General features: G+C 44.0%; 2 protein-coding genes across 2 annotated transcripts in view; both read right to left on the reverse strand.

Moving 5' to 3' along the window:
• Positions 1-1,102: 1,102 nt before the first annotated feature.
• On the reverse strand, positions 1,103-2,782 carry LOC311111383 (migration and invasion enhancer 1-like; the record flags this gene model as incomplete). The annotated part of the gene is made up of 4 exons (XM_084154100.1): positions 1,103-1,206; positions 1,509-1,585; positions 1,787-1,873; positions 2,761-2,782. 4 exons carry the CDS (start codon positions 2,780-2,782, stop codon positions 1,126-1,128), a joined length of 267 nt encoding a protein of 88 aa, XP_084010226.1. The 3' UTR covers positions 1,103-1,125.
• Positions 2,783-5,565: 2,783 nt separating this feature from the next.
• The window catches only part of LOC311111746 (transient receptor potential cation channel subfamily M member 7-like), a 69,273-nt gene continuing 50,801 nt past the window's right edge, over positions 5,566-24,037 (reverse strand). The window contains exons 26-41 of the mRNA XM_084154560.1: positions 23,160-24,007; positions 18,091-18,185; positions 17,577-17,673; positions 17,359-17,438; positions 17,213-17,250; positions 16,266-16,297; positions 16,072-16,119; positions 15,371-15,415; positions 14,982-15,047; positions 11,668-11,816; positions 11,360-11,494; positions 9,202-9,284; positions 8,826-9,031; positions 8,370-8,421; positions 8,096-8,202; positions 5,566-6,263 (exon numbers count right to left, since the gene is read on the reverse strand). Coding sequence (XP_084010686.1) covers positions 6,160-6,263; positions 8,096-8,202; positions 8,370-8,421; positions 8,826-9,031; positions 9,202-9,284; positions 11,360-11,494; positions 11,668-11,816; positions 14,982-15,047; positions 15,371-15,415; positions 16,072-16,119; positions 16,266-16,297; positions 17,213-17,250; positions 17,359-17,438; positions 17,577-17,673; positions 18,091-18,185; positions 23,160-24,007 — 2,185 coding nt within the window. The 3' untranslated portion in view covers positions 5,566-6,159. The remainder of the gene's footprint in view (positions 6,264-8,095; positions 8,203-8,369; positions 8,422-8,825; positions 9,032-9,201; positions 9,285-11,359; positions 11,495-11,667; positions 11,817-14,981; positions 15,048-15,370; positions 15,416-16,071; positions 16,120-16,265; positions 16,298-17,212; positions 17,251-17,358; positions 17,439-17,576; positions 17,674-18,090; positions 18,186-23,159; positions 24,008-24,037) is intronic.

A 24,037-nucleotide genomic window follows, 5' to 3' on the forward strand; every position in this document is an offset into this window, starting at 1 on the left:
AATAAAAGAAATCCATGCTTAACACTGCTGAGCTACTGTTCAACAATATAAATTTAGATCATACAAGGAACAAACCTTACCTTAAATTGAGGAGATCTTTAAATTTTTTTGTTAAGGGCCTGCACCTGCTGTCCTTTCAAATCCAAATGTTTCAGTTGGGCAGTTAGGTTCCTGCAAGAACCCCCACCAACTAATGAGGTTCCTCGATGAACCCCACCTCCTATGGGGTTCTTGGAAGAACCTTTTGGGTCCAATTTTATGTGCCAAGAACCCTAAGGTTCTTCAAAGAACTTTGAGGATCTTAGAAGAACCCTTGTTGAATCCCTAATTTTTTGTGTGCCGAGTCACTGGCCCCCATCTAACTACACCCTTTCAGGTAACAGGTGGATAGAGAGGGAGAAAGCGGGATAGAGGGGTAGAAAGGATCAGATTCTACAATATTCTCCAATATGCTGGAGGCTATCACAGAACAGATGTATTACAATTTAAAGTGCATTTGACAGAGGCTTATAGAGTGGATAGAATGAATAATAAATCAGCTCTAAATTCCATGGAATACATTGGGTGGTAAAATGTAGCAAAACTCCAGATGGCAGAGTGGTAATTCCCTCGCACTCCACAACTGGAATAAATCCCCCTCTTGGATGAAGTGTCACAAGTTCAATAAAAACTTTAATCTTTATACAGCCATATAAAAACAAAACACCAATAAATGTCAGACAGCACCCTCCCAACACACAAACTCAATACCAATTGATTAATTTAATTTATTAGATCATTTAAAAATACACGTAAAGCCTATACAACTGCAGAGATCTACATTGAGTACAATATAATTTATAGAATGTAAATCTAAATGTTGGTCAGTTGAATATAATATTTGTGTCTGTATAACGAAAGAAAGACAGATAAGGAATAACATAAAATGCCATGATTGTATAAAACAGAGTATTTCCCTCAGATCCCAGACAGTTGAAATGACTAGTCTTCATCATGTTGCACATCCCTAGTTTAATTGTGAACAATCATTAATAGAATCAGATCAGGACCCAGGATCTTAGAAAACACTCTTCCTCCTCCTGTCCAGCTCTCTCATTTCCTCCTCATCTCTCTCTCTCCACTCATCTATTGGAGAACGCACTTATCCTTCTTCTTCACTTTCTCCACCTTTCCTCCGTGGCTCACCTCCCTCACCATCGCCACCAGCTGGTCAGATGGTAGCGCATGTTACAGAGAGCATGTAGGCGATAAATCAAATGAAGGTATATTTGTCATATCATATGCACAGGATACACATGGTGTATACTATACAGTACAATGAAATGCTTAAATAAATAGTATGACTTGGCTGGGATTGGATCCCATGCCTTATCGTCTTATCCATGCTCCCTGACTTTACACTTCTGAGCTACTGTTCAGGTTCAGATAGCATGGCTTGACCTCAGACATAACATGAAGATACATTGAGTATGGTGCCACCTGGTGGTTAGAACAGGAACAACACCCACCTCCTTGGTGTCTGGGAATCCTCCTGCCTCCAGTTTAGAGTAAGCCAGTTTACCATTCACTGTTACCTCGAAACTGGCTGTGGGACAAACCATGAGCAGTTAGGTTAGAATATAAAATAATAATCTGAGGTATTGATCAAATCTGATGGATGGACCATCATAGTGTAGTCAGTTGAAGTCCGATGGGATCTGTGACATTGTTCTGTGTGTAAAACACAGCTATGACGTCACTGTATCTGACAGGGTAACTTCAAGCTGTGTGTGTGTGAGTAACTTACAACGCCGCCCTGTGGTTCCCGTCACCGTCGCATCAGGAACATTCCGCTTGATGGCGGATGCCAGGTCCTGATAGCGAGACTCGTACCCTCATCCACTACTGCAGACCACAACACAAACACACCGTTACAACAAACACTGTCACACACACACCATCACACACATACGGTCACACACACACTGTCACACAGGCTGCACATGGCATGTCATATCTCTAACTTTACACTGGACAATAGAAATGGAGAGGGTGGCTGAAACTTTGGTAAAAGTTAGAGAAACTCATTATTTACATCATCAGTCTAAGTGGAAAATCATGTTAAAAAAATGTTTTGTGTGTGTAAACTATCCCTTTAAATCAATAACCTGAGGCAATAGGAAGTCTATTGGTTCCACACCAACACATTCAGACAGTTTGTACATGGACTCACTGTTGATGTTTTCTTGGGTATAACACCAGATCTCCTAATAACATTTTAGAGTAGACATTAACAGATGTAGTAAAACGTTTGACAATAACTTACCAATATTCTATGTGGATTTCCACAGACATGATTCTTATCTCTTGGTAGTTTCTCCTCTCTAGAACCAGTGTGTGTGAGCAATGCGAAAGAGACAGAAGTGAAAGCAGGTGAGCACTGTTACAGATAAGCTGAGTAAACTGCAGAGTCACTGGCCCCCATCTAACCACGCCTTTCCAGGTAACAAGTAGACTGGTTTATCTAGCCTAGACAGGAAGTGGTTAAAAAAAATCCTTCTGCTATTTGACCAACAGACTGTCAATATACTGTACTCTGCTCTCTATTTGCCGAAGATCAAAAAGGATTTTGTCTATTTTCACAGAAATGTGTGAAATAATTGTCATACAAATTCATAGGACATAAAAACAACAAACACAAACATATGGAGTCCTACTATTACTAATAACTACTACTGCTAACTTACTACTACTAAGGCCTAGGTTCAATCAAGCCTTAACCAGCGATAGCAGACACCCGCATAGCGGATGACTTGGTGGTGGAACTGTGTTGGAGCCATCAAATCAGTGAGCAGCTGCTCTTGCCTCTTCATGAAGCCATACCCGCCCCCATTCGCTTTGGAAGTTCAGAACGAGAAAGTGTAGGCTATATAGAAATAATTAGTCAAATTGAAAAATCATTCAACTAAATACGTTTTTTTATCATCCTAATCAAGGTGTAGATTACATCTCACATTCCAGTGTTGGAACTTAACTCAATGGCAATGTCCACTTTAGGTATAATGCCAGGAGCCGCTTGTGGATTTGACAGCTCTAAGGCAGTTCCACCTCTGACAAAGATATGTGGCAGTAACATGGACATATCACTATACATACTGATTTTACATAATGTTGCTTTCCACTGGACTTTATGTGACAACACCGAGAAGAGTTTCATCACCGTTGATCGATGTTCCTAAACTGCTAAAGATATAGGTGGAGATGAAGTTTGTGAAAAGGAGGAAATATGCAGAGTTCCCATCCAGACCTTCTAACTGTAGGGTAATGGTGTTGGGTTACAGACAAATAGTCTGTTGAATAACTGTTGCCTACTGGGTTCTTTATCAGCTGGCTCATCAACAGGTGTGTGTCTCTGCCAGCAGCTGCAGTCATACTGAAGAATGTGGGGGCCTCATCCCCACAAGACAGTATCAGCCTCATTCTGTACAAGGAATGGGACATAACTGTCATTTTTTCATTTTATTAGTTTAAATAATATACAGTAGAAAATGTAGAGTAATAGAACCTTACACTCCCCTGCATAACATATCATCTGCTTCTGCTCAGTACCAGATATAAGTATCTATAAGATACACTAGATTGGTATTTGCTCATACAATACGTGATGACAAAGAAATAACAATAATAGTACCAGCTTTGTAACATTTAAAAACTATCAGCAATATTTGATGGACACATTTTAGAAGAGTTCAACAGAATACAATTATTACATATGTACTGTAAAAGTTGCATTGCAATCTGCCCATATTTTACAAGACTTTCTAATTAATGTGTCTTCTCATTAAATATGAACCACTAATGCCATAACAGGTATTTTACATTTATAAAAAAGTATCTGGTGACATTCTGTATAAAGTGTTGCAAATTGTATCTCAGCGGGTTAACCCTTACAGTCCAGCCCTACAGACACAGGCAATGCACTTTAGTTTTGCTTTAGTATATACAGTGGGGGGAAAAAAGTATTTAGTCAGCCACCAATTGTTCAAGTTCTCCAACTTAAAAAGATGAGAGGCCTGTAATTTTCATCATAGGTACACGTCAACTATGACAGACAAATTGAGATTTTTTTTCTCCAGAAAATCACATTGTAGGATTTTTTATGAATTTATTTGCAAATTATGGTGGAAAATAAGTATTTGGTCACCTACAAACAAGCAAGATTTCTGGCTCTCACAGACATGTAACTTCTTCTTTAAGAGGCTCCTCTGTCCTCCACTCGTTACCTGTATTAATGGCACCTGTTTGAACTTGTTATCAGTATAAAAGACACCTGTCCACAACCTCAAACAGTCACACTCCAAACTCCACTATGGCCAAGACCAAAGAGCTGTCAAAGGACACCAGAAACAAAATTGTAGACCTGCACCAGGCTGGGAAGACTGAATCTGCAATAGGTAAGCAGCTTGGTTTGAAGAAATCAACTGTGGGAGCAATTATTAGGAAATGGAAGACATACAAGACCACTGATAATCTCCCTCGATCTGGGGCTCCACGCAAAATCTCACCCCGTGGGGTCAAAATGATCACAAGAACGGTGAGCAAAAATCCCAGAACCACACGGGGGGACCTAGTGAATGACCTGCAGAGAGCTGGGACCAAAGTAACAAAGCCTACCATCAGTAACACACTACGCCGCCAGGGACTCAAATCCTGCAGTGCCAGACGTGTCCCCCTGCTTAAGCCAGTACATGTCCAGGCCCGTCTGAAGTTTGCTAGAGTGCATTTGGATGATCCATAAGAGGATTGGGAGAATGTCATATGGTCAGATGAAACCAAAATATAACTCTTTGGTAAAAACTCAACTCGTCGTGTTTGGAGGACAAAGAATGCTGAGTTGCATCCAAAGAACACCATACCTACTGTGAAGCATGGGGGTGGAAACATCATGCTTTGGGGCTGTTTTTCTGCAAAGGGACCAGGACGACTGATCCGTGTAAAGGAAAGAATGAATGGGGCCATGTATCGTGAGATTTTGAGTGAAAACCTCCTTCCATCAGCAAGGGCATTGAAGATGAAACGTGGCTGGGTCTTTCATCATGACAATGATCCCAAACACACCGCCCGGGCAACGAAGGAGTGGCTTCGTAAGAAGCATTTCAAGGTCCTGGAGTGGCCTAGCCAGTTTCCAGATCTCAACCCCATAGAAAATCTTTGGAGGGAGTTGAAAGTCCGTGTTGCCCAGCGACAGCCCCAAAACATCACTGCTCTAGAGGATATCTGCATGGAGGAATGGGCCAAAATACCAGCAACAGTGTGTGAAAACCTTGTGAAGACTTACAGAAAACTTTGACCTGTGTCATTGCCAACAAAGGGTATATAACAAAGTATTGAGAAACTTTTGTTATTGACCAAATACTTATTTTCCACCATAATTTGCAAATAAATTCATTAAAAATCCTACAATGTGATTTTCTGGAAAAAAAATTCTTATTTTGTCTGTCATCGTTGACGTGTACCTATGATGAAAATTAAGTGGGAGAACTTGCACAATTGGTGGCTGACTAAATACTTTTTTCCCCCACTGTACAAGGCTTTTCATAGTTCAGAATAAGTACTATACCGTCTCTTTATGCAATGATATTGTACCTGTTAATAACCATTTATGTTTATATATATATATATATAGATATATACACACACACTCATAACATATAAACTTGTAGTAAAAAAAACAGATTTAAAAGTTTTGTTCCCCATTTACACATAAAAAAAATTAATCTTCTTGGTTGCTGATTGGTGTTGGTTGGACACAGTTTCTGGTAGGACAGATACAAAAGTAACACAGTTCTGCATGCATGCATTGGTCTCCATGGAAACACAGGCGTGGCTCTTCCAGTTGATTGGATGAGGTGGGTCATGGCTAGACCCACCTCATCCAGCTTTTGTCAAATTAATGTAAAACGTTTTATTTTATTTTAGCTAACCCTAACTCTTTTCCTAACATTAACCTAATTCTCCTAACCTGCTATGAAAAGTCAAATCTGAAGCTAATTTGACAAAAGCTGGATCCCTTCTAGCCATGACCGATGAGGTCTGCGCACTACTTCTTCCTTCCTCCTCTATGGCATTGGCCAATAGAATAACAGCACTGGCCTCTTCTCTCTGATCTGTCCAATAGGATCAGAGCATGAGCCTCATTGAGGGGCGGGTCCCGCCTCCGGGGTCGTGTGATTCGTCCTGAGGCAGCATCAGTTTGTCCGGCGTGTACTCGTTCCGCTTCAGATCTGAACAGACACAGGAAGAGGAGAGAGATGAGGCAGACAGACAGGCATCCATCTATTACATACAGCTGAAATACAGTGGCTTGCGAAAGTATTCACCCCCCTTGGCATTTTTCCTATTTTGTTGCCTTACAACCTGGAATTTAAATGGATTTTTTTATTGTGAAACAAACAAGAAATAAGACAAAAAAACAGAAAGCTTGAGCGTGCATAACTATTCACCCCCCCAAAGTCAATACTTTGTAGAGCCACCTTTTGCAGCAATCACAGCTGCAAGTCTCTTGGGGTATGTCTCTATAAGCTTGGCACATCTAGCCACTGGGATTTTTGCCTATTCTTCAAGGCAAAACTGCCCCAGCTCCTTCAAGTTGGATGGGTTCTGCTGGTGTACAGCAATCTTTAAGTCATACCACAGATTCTCAATTGGATTGAGGTCTTGGCTTTGACTAGGCCATTCCAAGACATTTAAATGTTTCCCCTTAAACCACTCGAGTGTTGCTTTAGCAGTATGCTTAGGGTCATTGTCCTGCTGGAAGGTGAACCTCCGTCCCAGTCTCAAATCTCTGGAAGACTGAAACAGGTTTCCCTCAAGAATTCCCCTGTATTTAGCGCCATCCATCATTTCTTAAATTCTGACCAGTTTCCCAGTCCCTGCCGATGAAAAACATCCCCACAGCATGATGCTGCCACCACCATGCTTCACTGTAGGGATGGTGTTCTCGGGGTGATGAGAGGTGTTGGGTTTGCACCAGACATAGCGTTTTCCTTGATGGCCAAAAAGCTCAATTTTAGTCTCATCTGACCAGAGTACCTTCTTCCATATGTTTGGGGAGTCTCCCACATGCCTTTTGGCGAACACCAAATGTGTTTGCTTATTTTTTTATTTAAGCAATGGCCTTTTCTGCCCACTCTTCCATAAAGCCCAGCTCTGTGGAGTGTACGGCTTAAAGTGGTCCTATGGACAGATACTCCAATCTCCGCTGTGGAGCTTTGCAGTTCCTTCAGGGTTATCTTTGGTCTCTTTGTTGCCTCTCTGATTAATGCCCTCCTTGCCTGGTCCGTGAGTTTTGGTGGGTGGCCCTCTCTTGGCAGGTTTGTTGTGGTGCCATATTCTTTAAATTTTTTAATAATGGATTTAATGATGCTCCGTGGGATGTTCAAAGTGTCGGATATTTTTTTTATAACCCAACCCTGATCTGTACTTCTCCACAACTTTGTCCCTGACCTGTTTGGAGAGCTCCTTGGTCTTCATGGTGCCGCTTGCTTGGTGTGCCCCTTGCTTAGTGGTGTTGCAGACTCTGGGGCCTTTCAGAACAGGTGTGTGTATATATACTGAGATCATGTGACAGATCATGTGACACTTAGATTGGACTTTATTAACTAATTATGTGACTTCTGAAGGTAATTGGTTGCACCAGATCTTATTTAGGGGCTTCATAGCAAAGGGGGTGAATACATACGCACGCACCACTTTTCCGTTATTTATTAGATTTTTTTTAAACAAGTTACTTTTTTCATTTCACTTCACCAATTTGGACTATTTTGTGTATGTCCATTACATGAAATCCAAATAAAAATCAATTTAAATTTGCAGTACAATTTAAATTTGTTGTAATGCAACAAAATAGGAAAAACGCCAAGGGGGATGAATACCTTTGCAAGGCACTGTAACAATGTCACTACTCCATTGTCCTAGAGCCTTATATTCGAATCTGCATTGTCCCCTTTCGCCCACAGTCCTCTGTCCCCATAGCAACAGATAAGCTCACCCCGTCTCCATAGTAACGGACACACTCAGATGCAAACGGAAAACAAACAGAGAGAGAATTCCCTACCGGGAAGTTTGAGTTTCCTGCAGCAGGAGTTACAGTGGTGTTTGGCACGGAAGTTTCTGATGGCGTCGTCTCCCAGGTTGGCAGGACCAAATATCATGTCATATGACCTACAGATTAGTCAAGACAACATTATTATTATTAATTATGTGAGCATTCTAAAGGTCCAAATATTGTGTTGTATGATCTATGGATTAAAATGGGAATGTTATAAAGGTTTTACAACAAAGTGAAACATGATTTTTGAATTTGAGAGAACAGAAACAGGTTTACACACCCCTTCTCTCCACTCTTTATGACAGACGGATCAGTCAGAATCTCCCCCACTCCTAAAAAACACAAACACAGAGATAGCAGTTACTAATGGGAGGGACTTGTATTTACAGGATTTTGACCAGCCCAGCACAACTCTCTCCTGGTGTTCTCGTATGTCCAGTCACTGAAGTGTCAGGGGTTAAAGGTTAGGGGTTGGAGGTCAGGGGTTAGGAATGCCAAGAGTGTGCAAAGCTGTCATCAAGGCAAAGGGTGGCTATTTTGAAGAATCTAAAATCTAAAATATATTTTGATTTGTTTAACACTTTTGGTCTTCACTATTATTCTACAATGTAGAAAATAGTAAAAAAGAAAGAAAAACCCTTGAATTAGTAGGTGTGTCCAAACCTTTGACTGGTACTGTATGTCCAGTCACTGAAGGGTCAGGGGTTAAAGGTTAGGGGTTGAAGGTCAGTATTACCTTGTAGGTCCAGCACTAACAGCTCTCCCCGGGTGTACTCGTATGTCCAGTGGCTGAAGGCCAGCATGGTCTCCTCCAGAAGGTTGGTCGGGACAATCTCGTCCCCGTTGTTATTGTTAAACTTCCTGAACTCTCCAGTAATACACTCCTCTATAGCAAACCACTGGCCTGCTGAGTGACAGTACAACAGAAACACCTCCAGAAACCTACACACAGAGACACAGAGACAGAGAGGTGGGCACTCTGTCTTCTGAAATTCATGTTTAAAATGCCAAAATAAAATCATTTTTAATGTTAGCAGCTGAAAACACCTGAAACCAAACAGCTAAATGAGAACTGTGCCATATAGCTCTGGTGTGTGTGTGTGTGTGTGTACCTGGGAGAGTAAGGGATTGTCTTGGGCCTTATTTGGTTGAAGGCAAATGTCAGTTTCTGAGCAGCTCTCTGCTGTTGAATTTCCTGTCAAAAGAGAAATCAATGAATGAGAGAGAGAGAGATGATCCCAGTGTATGAGGTATTTCCATATTTCCACATGAAATAGCCTTGAATAGACAGTAGAGGAGGAAGGATGGATGAATAGAATGGAGGAAGAGAGGGTGGAAAACTAACCATAGAGTTGTGTCCTGCTATTGTGTGTGTGTGTGTGTGTGTGTGTGTATACGTACAGAGGTGAAGCCAATTACGTATATACAGTGCATTCGGAACGTATTCAGACCCTTTCCACATTTTGTTATGTTAAATCTTATATTGTCCCCCCCCCCCGCTCATCAATCTACACACAATACCCCATAATGGCAAAGCAAAACCAGGATTTTAGAAATGTTTGCAAATTTATTAAAATTAAAAACCAGAAATATCACATTTAGATAAGTATTCAGACCCTTTACTCAGTACTTTGTTCAAGCACCTTTGGCAGCGATTACAGCCTTGAGTCTTCTTGAGTATGACACTACAAGCTTGGCACACCTGTATTTGGGGAGTTTCTCCCATTCTTCTCTGCAGATCCTCTCAAGCTCTGTCAGGTTGGATGGGGAGCGTCATTGCACATCTCCAGAGATGTTCGATTGGGTTCAAGTCCGGGCTCTGGCTGGGCCACTCAAGGACAATCAGAGACTTGTCCCGAAGCCACTCCTGCGTTAACTTGGCTGTGTGCTTAGGGTAGTTGTCCTGTTGGAAGGTAAACCTTCACCCCCAGTCTAAGGTCCTGAGCGCTCTGTAGCAGGTTTTCATCAAGGATCTCTCTGTACTTTGCGCCGTTCATCTTTTACTCAATCCTGACTAGTCTCCCAGTCCCTGCCGCTGAAAAACATCCCCACAGCATAATGCTGCCACCACCATGCTTCACCGTAGGGATGTTGCCAGGTTTCCTCCAGACGTGACGCTTGGCATTCAGGCCAGAGAGTTCAATCTTGGTTTCATCAGACCAGAGAATCTTGTTTTTCATGGTCCGAGAGTCCTTTAGGTGCCTTTTGGCAAACTCCAAGCGGGCTGTCATGTGCCTTTTACTGAGGAGTGGCTTCCTTCTGGCCACTGTACCATAAAGGCCTGATTGGTGGAGTGCTGCAGAGATGGTTGTCCTTCTGGAAGGTTCTTCCATCTCCACAGAGGAACTCTGGAGCTCTGTCAGAGTGACCATCGGATCTTGGTCACCTCCCTGACCAAGGCCCTTCTCCCCCGATTGCTCAGTTTGGCTGGCTGGCCAGCTCTAGGAAGAGTCTTGGTGGTTCCAAACTTCTTCCATTTAAGAATGATGGAGGCCACTGTGTTCTTGGAGACCTTCAATGCAGCAGAAATGTTTTGGTACCCTTCCTCAGATCTGTGCCTCGACACAATCCTGTCTCAGAGCTCTACGGACAATTCCTTCCACCTCATGGCTTAGTTTTTGCTCTGACACGCACTGTCAACTGTGAGACATTATATAGACAGGTGTGTGCCTTTCCAAATCATGTCCAATCAATTGAATTTACCACAGGTGGACTCCAATCAAGTTGTAGAAACATCAAGGATGATCAATGGAAACAGGATGCACCTGAGCTCAATATTGAGTCTCATAGCAAAGGGTCTGAATACTTATGTAAATAAGGTATTTCTGTTTTAAATTTTTTTGTCATTTGCAAAAATGTAAAAAAGAAACTGTTTTCACTTTGTCATTATGGGGTATTGTGTGTAGGTCAATGGTCTGAATACTTTCCGAATGCACTGTAAGCCCTGGATAGCTGACACTATGTCTTGGCCAATAAGAGCCTTTGAAGCCACCAGGTCGCCATATTCCTAGTCCTCCTTTCGGGGCTTTGAGTAATGGGAATGAATCAGGGAAACACTGAGTGTACAAAACATGGCCCTTTCCATGACAAACGGACCAGGTGAAAGCTATAATCCCTTATTGATGTCACCTTTTAAATCCACTTCAATCAGTGTAGATGATGGGGAGGAGACAGGTTAAAGAAGGATTTTAAAGCCTTGATTAGGAAGGTGTTCCTAATGTTTTGTACACTCAGTGTATATATCGTTGGGTGAAGCGCGTTCTCCTCTACCCTGAGACAGAGCAGCAGCACAGTGTCCTCCTTGTAGATGCTCTGCCAGGTCTGGACCACCTCTGGTAGGAAGGACTTAACGATATACAGGTGACCTGGCTTCAGAATGTCATACTCCGACCACGTACACAGCACCTAGAGTAGAATACAATAGTTATAGTTTATTTTCCTTCTGAGAAATACATTATTGTACAACAATGCAACAAACCAACAACAACAAAAGCAACAAACCAATAGCAATACTTTTCCATGTTCAGTTACATGTAGAAGACAGTGCACAGTAGTGACCCCACACACACCAACTATACCTTGAGTGCACGCCGCAGCCCCCCTCCCATCTCCTCCTTACTGAGGAACTCTATCTTGGCACAGAGACCTTTGTGAGCCCAGGAGGACATGCTGTTGTTGATGGTGTTGGGAGAACTCTCCTCCAGACGATATACTGTTACTGGCTCACCTACAGGGGGCAGCACACACACACACACACACACACACACACACACAGACAGTGTTGTATGGGTGTGTGTTAAATACATAATTGCGGCCACACAGGATAGGGCGTTTATAGGTTAAACTGGTTTTGACCCTGGCCGTGAACCCACTCTCAGAGGGTGTGTCAGGGGGAGTTAACCTATTATTTATTGGTTAAACTGGCTTCCTTATTTTCCTTAACTGGCCATGATATGTCCCACTTTACGTCCTCATTCTAACAGACCGGTGATAGGACAAGGACAAGGTCACCTGCCCAGTCTCCTGTCCCGGGGCTGGGGCTGGGTGGGGTCACCTTGCCTGCACCTGTCCAGTTCTCCAGGGTTGGGGTGGGACAGTTCAATCTCATTGTTTATAAATTAGAAACACTGGGAATGGAATTTCAGTTTACTTCCTGAATTGAAACGGAATTGACCCCAACACTGCAGTCCTTTCAACTAGCTAGACTATAGCTGAGTCAGACAGTAGGACACGGTCCGTGAAACCACCACAGTGGAAGAAAATGGATCCCGAATCAGTTGAAAAGGGCAAAGCGTAATTAGGGTCGTGTTCACGCAATGGAAAACGTCACGCAATGGAAAACGGTTAAAAGCATTTCACTGTGGAAAATTAAAACAAGGCACCAGTAAACATGTTGTACTCACAAATTATGCAGCGCCCCCCACCCACACCCTCTTGGGCCAATTAGTGAAAATTATTCAAACGTACGTTGCATGGATTAATGAGAGAGAAAAAAGGTCCTTATTGGAAACGTATTTCTCATGAGGAGATGCATATGTACGAAATTACATGATTGTAGCTCAAACGGGACAGGAGATATGCTTGTTCAAAGTTTGGTGGGGGAGAAAAAGTCTCATTTGCAGAAAATCAAATGGGCGGATCTTACATGTCCTTATGGGAAACTTGTTGCTCATGAGGGTCTGCATATACAGTGAGGGAAAAAAGTATTTGATCCCCTGCTGATTTTGTACGTTTGCCCACTGACAAAGAAATGATCAGTCTATAATTTTAATGGTAGGTTAATTTGAACAGTGAGAGACAGAATAACAACAACAAAATCCAGAAAAACGCATGTCAAAAATGTTATAAATTGATTTGCATTTTAATGAGGGAAATAAGTATTTGACCCCCTCTCAATCAGAAAGATTTCTGGCTCCCAGGTGTCTTTTATACAGGTAACGAGCTGAGATTAGGAGCACACTCTTAAAGGGAGTGCTCCTAATCTCAGCTTGTTACCTGTATAAAAGACACCTGTCCACAGAAGCAATCAATCAATCAGATTCCAAACTCTCCACCATGGCCAAGACCAAAGAGCTCTCCAAGGATGTCCGGGACAAGATTGTAGACCTACACAAGGCTGGAATGGGCTACAAGACCATCGCCAAGCAGCTTGGTGAGAAGGTGACAACAGTTGGTGCGATTATTCGCAAATGGAAGAAACACAAAATAACTGTCAATCTCCCTCGGCCTGGGGCTCCATGCAAGATCTCACCTTGTGGAGTTGCAATGATCATGAGAACGGTGAGGAATCAGCCTAGAACTACACGGGAGGATCTTGTCAATGATCTCAAGGCAGCTGGGACCATAGTCACCAAGAAAACAATTGGTAAACACACTACGCCATGAAGGACTGAAATCCTACAGCGCCCGCAAGGTCCCCCTGCTAAAGAAAGCACATATACAGGGCCGTCTGAAGTTTGCCAATGAACATCTGAATGATTCAGAGGAGAACTGGGTGAAAGTGTTGTGGTCAGATGAGACCAAAATCAAGCTCTTTGGCATCAACTCAACTCGCCGTGTTTGGAGGAGGAGGAATGCTGCCTATGACCCCAAGAACACCATCCCCACCGTCAAACATGGAGGTGGAAACATTATGCTTTGGGGGTGTTTTTCTGCTAAGAGGACAGGACAACTTCACCGCATCAAAGGGACGATGGACGGGGCCATGTACCGTCAAATCTTGGGTGAGAACCTCCTTCCCTCAGCCAGGGCATTGAAAATGGGTCGTGGATGGGTATTCCAGCATGACAATGACCCAAAACACACGGCCAAGGCAACAAAGGAGTGGCTCAAGAAGAAGCACATTAAGGTCCTGGAGTGGCCTAGCCAGTCTCCAGACCTTAATCCCATAGAAAATCTGTGGAGGGAGCTGAAGGTTTGAGTTGCCAAACGTCAGCCTCGAAACCTTAATGACTTGGAGAAGATCTGCAAAGAGGAGTGGAACAAAATCCCTCCTGAGATGTGTGCAAACCTGGTGGCCAACTACAAGAAACGTCTGACCTCTGTGATTGCCAACAAGGGTTTTGCCACCAAGTACTAAGTCATGTTTTGCAGAGGGGTCAAATACTTATTTCCCTCATTAAAATGCAAATCAATTTATAACATTTTTGACATGCGTTTTTCTGGAATTTTTTTATTCTGTCTCTCACTGTTCAAATAAACCTACCATTAAAATTATAGACTGATCATGTCTTTGTCAGTGGGCAAACGTACAAAATCAGCAGGGGATCAAATACTTTTTTCCCTCACTGAAATGTCATGACTGTAGCTTAAATGGGAGAGGAGATATGCTTGTTCAAAGTTAGACATTTCAGTTGATTACTATTGCGCGCCCCTTGGCCAATCAGTGTACATTTGTAAATGCCGGATCTCTATGGCAAGAAGCATCATTCAACCAAGTTTCCTCAAAATCGGGTCAGTGGTGTCTGAGATATCAAATAAAATAAAATGTTATTGGTCACATACATGTGTTTAGCAGATGTTATTGCGGGTGTAGCGAAATGCTTGTGCTTCTAGTTCCGACAATGCTGTAATATCTAACAAGTAATATCTAACAATTTCACAACATATACCCAATACACACAAACCTAAGTAAGGAATGAATTAAGAATATATACATATATGGACGAGCGATATCGCGTGTGATTAATGTACGCACAAACGGACGGAGACAAATCCATAGTCACACTCTGATTCAATCGTAGGGGACAATGAGCGTTTCTTATCAGCCCATTTTTTTCCATGTGGTGCCTGATGAAAAGGACCCAGGTCAAGGGGGAGAGGTGTGGTGTCATACCGTATCTTACCTCTAGGGGGCACTGGGATGAATGGGATGTGCAATGTTGTATCTTACCTCTAGGGGGCACTGGGGTGAAGGGGATGCTCTGAGACAGCCTCATCAGGTTGTTACGCTCCACAGCTACAGGGAGGGAACACACAGGTGCATACACACACATAGGTCAAATACACACAACATAGTAAACTGACATCCTACTCCATGTAGTGGGAAATAGGGTGTGACCTGCAACTGACTAAAGTATGATTTAATAATAATAATAATAATAATAATAATAATAATAATAATATGCCATTTAGCAGACGCTATTATCCAAAGCGACTTACAGTCATGCGTGCATAAATATTTTTTTTTTTGTGTATGGGTGGTCCCGGGGATCGAACCCACTACCTTGGCGTTACAAGCGCCGTGCTCTACCAGCTGAGCTACAGAGGACCAAACCTCACCTGAGTATTGGTAGCTTTCCATTGGCTTGAACGGGGAACCAATTGCTACAAAAATAATAATAAAGATCAGTTATTCAAATCCTGTCCAATCAAATCTAAAGTGTATTTGTGATATGCATGGTTTACAGCAAATGTACACAATACAACAAAATGCTTACTTGCAAGCTCTCCTCTCATGACATTTGCTAATAAAAGTACAAGTAAAAAATAAGAAAGAAATAAGCATGTAGAGAAGAGAATAAGAATGAAAAAGTACATTGAGGTGAAGAGGTGGATGAACAATGAGTTACACATAGTTAAAGGGATAGTTCACATCACAATGAGTTAGACATAGTTAAAGGGATAGTTCACATCCCAATGAGTTAGACGTAGTTAAAGGGATAGTTCACATCACAATGAGTTAGACATAGTTAAAGGGATAGTTCACATCACAATGAGTTAGACATAGTTAAAGGGATAGTTCACATCCCAATGAGTTAGACATAGTTTAAGGGATAGTTCACATCCCAATGAGTTAGACATAGTTAAAGGGATAGTTCACAACACAATGTGTTAGACAGTTAAAGGGATAGTTCACATCACAATGAGTTAGACGTAGTTAAAGGGATAGTTCACATCACAATTAGTTAGATGTAGTTAAAGGGATAGTTCACATCCCAATGAGTTAGAAGTGGTTAAAGGGATAGTTCACATCCACTCACAGTCCTTCCTGCTCCCCAGGTGGGCGTGTCTGTAGAGACATGATGCAGCTGAGAGGAAGGAGAGAAGAGATCATCAGCCAGAGACATGACCACAGGGGTGAATAGCCTGTCATCCTTGTTCATCTCAGAGAAAGAAATCAGGAACTATCAATTTACAGTAATCGTAGAGACAGCAAGTTCCAATGGACACATACCATTTATTCCTGAGTCCTCCCCTGGTGCCCTGCTGAGAGAGAGAACACACAACGGACATTAACATCCACCTCATAGAGATAGAGATCATTACTTGGAAATAAACCGTTTTTGCATGGACATTGCCATTGAGGACTTCCACCGTTTTAAAGTAGTCAACTGGGTGGGACTTCCTATGGGTTAAGGAAGGATCACACAATTCCATCCAGGTCATCAGGAGGGATCAGCCAATGAATTATACTTGTGAGCAAATGTTCCATAACTGCATGTGGCAGTAAAATCGCCAACCTTGGCTTTATACCTGTTCAAACAACACACTACAGGTGTCAGTATGCCCCCTTTCAGTTTGTTTACCAACACATAGAAGTAGTGGAAGAAGAAAATGGACTACTCTAAAATGGAGAAGGCCTCAATGGCGCTGCCCATGCCCTCACAGACGCCATAATGGGACTGATACAAAGATGTGTTGTCCAAGTCTATGATCCACCTCTACAGCTGATACTACACAACACATTAACCTATACAGTAGAACAGTAGTAGTACAACACTGTTCACCTATTCATTAACGAACTAACACTTTCATAGATTCTGAAGCTATAATGCAGGGAGCCTACGAACCACCCACTCACCCTAACCCTAATGGCTGTGTTGGAAATGTGATTGGAACATTGTTTCCTGTCACCATGGTAATGGTAAGCCAGGCTTGGCCCAGGGTTACAAACCACGCTGTGGAAACACTGAACTGATCAACAATCAAGAGATCTATTATACTCTACTAGACCCACGGCTGTAGGTGAATGAATCTACTCTACTCTTCCAGGGCTGTAAGATCCAGGGCTGTAAGATCCAGGGCTGTAAGATCCAGGGCTGTAAGATCCAGGGCTCTAAGTATAAGTGGACCCCAGCTGAAAAACCAGGATGAAGGTAGGAATGCATGTCAGGTACTTACAGACTGCTGGCCTGAGCTGTCTTGACCTGAGCCCTCTCCTGAGGAGACAGGAAAACATACCAGTCAGTCAGTCAGTTATACAGTCAGAAGTGATTTCAGGACCTGAAGGGGTGTGAGACATCATATAGTTATGGAACAGTTCTCACCAGTAGTAGTGCAGCTCGGGGGTCTTCTTGGATGAGGATGTCTTCCGCTGACACTCTGCTCCTTTCTCTCTTACTCAGAGCTGCAGAGACACACAACAACCAAAGATACTTACAGTTAACAGACATGGTATACATGTCGTTGACCTCTGGCAGGTCTTGTCAGGGTTCTGCAGTGTATTCATGTGTCTAGCAACACAGCTCTAACTTCCTGGACTTACAGGAGTCTGGGTGGAGGAAGGAGGGACTCCGGTCAAACTCAGTGAAGCCAGCGTACGAGTTGACCGTCCTCATATTACCTTGGCCTTCAGGATGACCCTGTAGACAGAGAGAAAGACACACCGGCATCAGTCTCTAGGAGCAACTTCCTCCTACTGGGCTCTGCTGATGAGATCAGTTTTCTTGTTTTTCACATAGTGAGGCTAAGGTTAGGATTTGTGGGGACAATGTGTTTGGACAGGAAGCCATTGAGGAATTCTGGTTTGTTCTGTGGAAGTGTCTCTGTGATGTTTCATGTAAATAAATTGATCACATGGAACTAAACTGCTCTGCCCCCTGCCCTGGTAGAAATATCGAACTAGAACTAACAGGTTCTGGTTTTTTAAATGGTCATAACAATGACTAACATTCTACCAACCAACAACCACTTCCCAAACGGGAACTAAGAGAAAGTAAATAACTGCCTCAATACCTAGGAGGAGGAACACACACACATAATCCCACATACTCTCTCACCTGTTCCCTGTGCCGTGTGGCTGGGCTGAGCTGTCTGGAGGAGATGTCTCTGGGGAAGGAGCGCTGCAGGTCCAGGGGCAGGTTGTCTTTATGACCTGGAGGACCAGAACACTGTTAGTCAGACAGATACAGAGACAGCATCACACCAGGGGTGGCCAACACTGGTCCTGGAAGGCTGCAGAGTCGCAGGCTTTTTTGTTGGGGTTAATTTCAATTCAAATTTGATAACTTCCTGAATTAAAATGGAATTGACCCCAACCCTGACCCAGGTCAGGGGTTGGCCACACCTGGTTCTGTGCCTTAGAGAGAACATCTTAGACCTCTTGGACAGTCACTGGAAGACAGACGGACGGAGGGTAGGTACCTCAACCTTTCACCTTTCCATGTGACAAACCCTTTAACCAATACAGACAAATTCAGGAAAGGGTGCAAATCTCAACCAACCAATCAATCAATCCATGGTGATACAGTCACAACCCTGTCCCCTGCAACCAGAGGCCAACACCCCAACGACGTTAGACAAGACAAAAGGTGGACACACTAATTGACAGGGAGAGAGAGAGAGCGAGAGAGCGAGAGAGAAAGAAAGAAAGAGACAGATCTGAAAGAGAGACAATGACGACAAGTCAATTACAAAGCTGATCCTAGCACCCTACATCCCTGGCACTTCTTCCTAGGCAACCTCCCAAATCACACCCTGCTCTCTATGTAGTGCACTACCGCGTTCATACCCAAGTGGAAAGGTGGTAATTACCAGTTGTGAAGTTAATAACAGTTGGAGGTGTTCACGTACTTTCAACTCGTTGAGAAACACAGATTGGCTAATGGCCAACAAGTGGTGTCAACCATAAACTAAATGTACAGCTATCATGCTTGTAAACATATTATATAGTTTTCAAAAATCATATTAGTAAATAGCTTTTTATGAATAATTGTTACATTTAACTACTGAAAATGCTGTTATCAAAGTCAGAGATCAGCATGTGCGAGAAGTCGGAGCTCAGGGATGAGACAAGTTTCCCACCAGTAATTATTGAGTTGGAGGGGCGTTCAACTGGATGATACTGCAGGCTGCCGGTAGCAAATAAATTATCATTAACTTACAGTATTCTGTGTGCAATTCCAATAATTGTTTCTATTATACCAGATGCATGTCCTTGAACCAATTATTTTACAAAAAATTGGTGCAAGGACATACATCTGTGTAATAGAAGCAATTATTCGTACTATGATTGTTTTGGATAAAAAGAAATTCTCACGAATATTGACCACAAAGATTGCCATTTTCCCATTGACTATAATGAGGTATCCTGCTTTCTGGATAAAACAGCCTGCAGTATCCCGATCAGCCTTAAACATCATGGCTTCAATGTAAGGGGGCAACTGTTCCCCCCTCATTTTAACCCAGTCGTATGTGCTAAATTGGCCTACCAACTTCCCACTTGGTTATGAACGCAGCATTATTCCCTGTTGCTGACTAAGTGCCAATTTATGCTTGATCCACAAATGTAGTCGGAGGCGCCGTATGGATAGTGTGACGCAATTGCGGAGCCTCCGGAGGCATGCAGAGGCCAAATTGAGCTCTGCATCCCGTGCGCCTCTCAAATGTTGTAATTTTCAGTATAGCTCAGCATTGACATGATTGGTTGACGGTAGGTGAGGGTGGGAGGGCCTGTATAAACACAAACTCACTTCCTTAACAGCTCTGCGCTGCTCCGCGAAATGTAAGAAGTATGAATGCCCTGACGTCTGTAGAGGTCGTACCACCATAAATGCTGCATGGCCAATGCAGACGTCAGATTGACCATGCAGCGTCTTTAAAAGGTCCCCCTTAGCCAAATCAGTACGTAGGGGAAGTGAAGGGAACAAATTACAATAGTTAGTTCTGAGGTGATTTTGATTCCCACTTTACAGCAGACTGCTGTAACTGTTTAGCTGTAAAGTAAATATCTGTTGTATATGTAACATACCAGCATGTGACCTGTATAAGTGGCTAAGAAGAGTTGATGACAGTGACGAGACCCGAGCCCTATACTACAAAGAAGAGTTAGCGAGGTAAGTGTGGTCAACTCGGAGCTCAATTTTGGATAACCGGTCATACAAAAGTGGCTATCCCGAATTATCGTGTTATGTGGAAATCCCCTCTGAGCCTGCTTGCGTTAGCTGCATGATCAATATCCACCTTAGTATGGATGAAGCCTGAGCTGGAATGTGAAGATAACTGAAACTTTATAGAAGCCTGAGTAGTTCTAGCTTCAAACTGTAGCACTGGCTACAGAACGCCCTCGCCTGCAATGGAACTCCCGCTTCCAGAAATCACATGCACATTTGTACACAGAAGCGCGAAGACTGCTCTTCCTCATCTAGTCCCTGTTAAGGTACGAAGCACAGGCCTGCAATGTAGTAAGACTATATCCGCCCTCGCCTGCATTGGAACTCCCGCTTCCAGAAAACACATGCACATTTGCACACAGAAGCGCGAGGACTGCTCTTCCTCATCTAGTCCCTGTTAAGGTACGAAGCACAGGCCTGCAATGTAGTAAGACTATATAAAGTTTCAGAGCTGTGAATATATAAAGTGGGGAGAACATGTATTTGATACACTGCCTATTTTGCAGGTTTTCCTACTTACAAAGCATGTAGAGGTCTGTAATTTTTATCATAGGTACACTTCAACTGTGTGAGACGGAATCTAAAACAAAAATCCAGAAAATCACATTGTATGATTTTTAAGTAATTAATTAGCATTTTATTGCATGACATAAGTATTTGATCACCTACCAACCAGTAAGAATTCCGGCTCTCACAGACCTGTTAGTTTTTCTTTAAGAAGCCCTCCTGTTCTCCACTCATTACCTGTATTAACTGCACCTGTTTGAACTCGTTACCTGTATAAAAGACACCTGTCCACACACTCAATCAAACAGACTCCAACCTCTCCACAATGGCCAAGACCAGAGAGCTGTGTAAGGACATCAGGGATAAAATTGTAGACCTGCACAAGGCTGGGATGGGCTACAGGACAATAGGCAAGCAGCTTGGTGAGAAGGCAACAACTGTTGGCGCAATTATTAGAAAATAGAAGAAGTTCAAGATGATGGTCAATCACCCTCGGTCTGGGGCTCCATGCAAGATCTCACCTCGTGGGGCATCAATGATCATGAGGAAGGTGAGAGATCAGCCCAGAACTACACGGCAGGACCTGGTCAATAACCTGAAGAGAGCTGGGACCACAGTCTCAAAGAAAACCATTAGTAACACACTATGCCATCATGAATTAAAATCCTGCAGCACACGCAAGGTCCCCCTGCTCAAGCCAGCGCATGTCCAGGCCCGTCTGAAGTTTGCCAATGACCATCTGGATGATCCAGAGGAGGAATGGGAGAAGGTCATGTGGTCTGATGAGACAAAAATAGAGCTTTTTGGTCTAAACTCCACTCGCCGTGTTTGGAGGAAGAAGAAGGATGAGTACAACCCCAAGAACACCATCTCAACCGTGAAGCATGGAGGTGGAAACATCATTCTTTGGGGATGCTTTTCTGCAAAGGGGACAGGACGACTGCACCGTATTGAGGGGAGGATGGATGGGGCCATGTATCGCGAGATCTTGGCCAACAACCTCCTTCCCTCAGTAAGAGCATTGAAGATGGGTTGTGGCTGGGTCTTCCAGCATGATAACGACCTGAAACACAGCCAGGGCAACTAAGGAGTGGCTCCGTAAAAAGCATCTCAAGGTCCTGGAGTGGTCTAGCCAGTCTCCAGACCTGAACCCAATAGAAAATCTTTGGAGGGAGCTGATAGTCCGTATTGACCAGCGACAGCCCCGAAATCTGGAGAAGGTCTGTATGGAGGAGTGGGCCAAAATCCCTGCTGCAGTGTGTGCAAACCTGGTCAAGACCTACAGGAATAGTATGATCTCTGTAATTGCAAACAAAGGTTTCTGTACCAAATATTAAGTTCTGCTTTTCTGATGTATCAAATACTTATGTCATGCAATAAAATGCAAATTAATTGCTTAAAAATCATACAATGTGATTTTCTGGATTTTTGTTTTAGATTCCGTCTCTCACAGTTGAAGTGTACCTATGATAAAAATTACAGACCTCTACATGCTTTGTAAGTAGGAAAACCTGCAAAATCGGCAGTGTATCAAATACTTGTTCTCCCCACTGTATAAGGTTGCAACTGTTTATTGAATGTGTATGTTTTACTGGTGAATGACAATGAGTTGTTGCTATGAGTTTATGAAGTTTATTGATTGAGCATGATGCCATACTGATTGGTTTATTTTGAAGTCTATTGATTAAGCATGGTCCCATATCAGGTTATGCTCAGTGTATTTGAATAGGGTTTGAGAACACACCTGTGGTTATTTCATTTTAGTTAGACCCCAGACCACCCCTTTATACCAACAACCATACTTCACCCTGGTTAGGAAAAGGTGTGTTACAGGTGAAAGGTAGAGAGTGATCTGAGATTTGCCCATTGCCAACTTAAACTCAGACTGAGACTCAAACCTCTATCTCTGGTAGTGTCCCTCCTGTCACTTCTCAGATGGGCTTCAGTCCTTCTTTCCCCCTGCTGAGGGGCCCCCGGCTGGGCCACGGGGCCTGAGGACCCCACCTCTCTGGTCCTCTGGCAGCGGGGTCTCCTGGGCACCACTGCAGGGGCCAGGGTGCAGCCTGGGAGGGGGCTGTTCCTGTGAGCGTCAGCATGCGGCGAGGGGGCGGCCTGACGGGTGGTCTCAGGAGCCAATGGAAGCTCAGCGTTTCTGCCCTGACCACCAATCAGAACTCCTTCGGATCTTCCCTCATCATTGCAAAATGCCTCATTCACATACCCCTCCCCCTCTGCCCTCCCCTCCCTCTCACACATCCCTTTCGCCCTCCCCCCTCTCTCACTCCTCCTCCTCTCCAACTCACCCCTCCCCTCCTTCTCACCAATTCCCTCCCGTTTCTCAATGGAAGCAGGCAGGCAAATGGGGCGAGCAATGTCAGAAGTCTTGGACACAACAATAGTGGGGTACACACAGCTAGTGTCTTCGTCTTTCTCCTCACACTTATACTTACCAACAAACGCACCAAACTCTACAGCAAAGGCAGAGGTGGAAGCAGAGGTTGTGTCTTTGTCTGGCAGAGGCAGGCTGAGTTCTGGGTGGCTGGAGCCGAAGGGCTGGGAGGGGGTAGAGCTGACGTAGAAAGCAGCCCCAGCAGAGGGCACGCTGGGCAGGCTGGAGGGGCAGTCGGAGAGGCCCGGCTGCTCTGGACGGGTCAGCTGCCACTGGGTGAAGGAGTGGCCGCGTAGCCGCAGCTCTGGAGGACTGACAGTAGGGGGTGCTGGAGCTGGGACGAGGGAGAAGGCACTGTGACTGGCACTGGCGCTGCCACCTGTGGAGGATCCAGCCTCTATAGCAGCAGTAGCTTGGTGCCCCAGCCCAGCCCAGTCTCCTCTTTGCTCTGGGGGACTGAGCGTCAGGGGCGGGTTTGAGTCCAACCCCATTCCCATCTCAGGAGGCCTCCTCCCCAGCCCCAGCATCTCCAACCTCCCTTCCACCCCACTCCCAAACAGAGAATCAGCCAAGTTGCCCCCCACCACCACCCCGGACACCTGGGGGAAAGACGAACCGAAGTAGGCCCCCACGCTGCGTTTGACCCCCTTGGATTGGGGGTTAGGGTCCTGGGGGGTGGGGGCCAGGCTGGGGGCAAAGTTCTTGGACAGACTGAGCTCCCTGGTGATCTGGTTGTGGACCTTGCTGGCCTCAGAGGCCCTCTGGGCGGTCAGGGTCTTCAGGGTGTCCACTGTCAGAGCTGACAGGTCCTGGAGGTGGCCGATCTGGGAGTCCAGCGTGTGGAGGGAACGCTTGATGAAGTTCACTCGATTTCCGACCTCCTTCAGCTGGATACACATCGTCTCAACCCTGAGGAGATAAAGGGGGAAAAAATCTAGA

This window comes from Coregonus lavaretus (genome assembly GCF_964263955.1).
Source record: "Coregonus lavaretus genome assembly, chromosome: 37".
In the NCBI taxonomy this organism is placed as follows: domain Eukaryota; kingdom Metazoa; phylum Chordata; class Actinopteri; order Salmoniformes; family Salmonidae; genus Coregonus; species Coregonus lavaretus.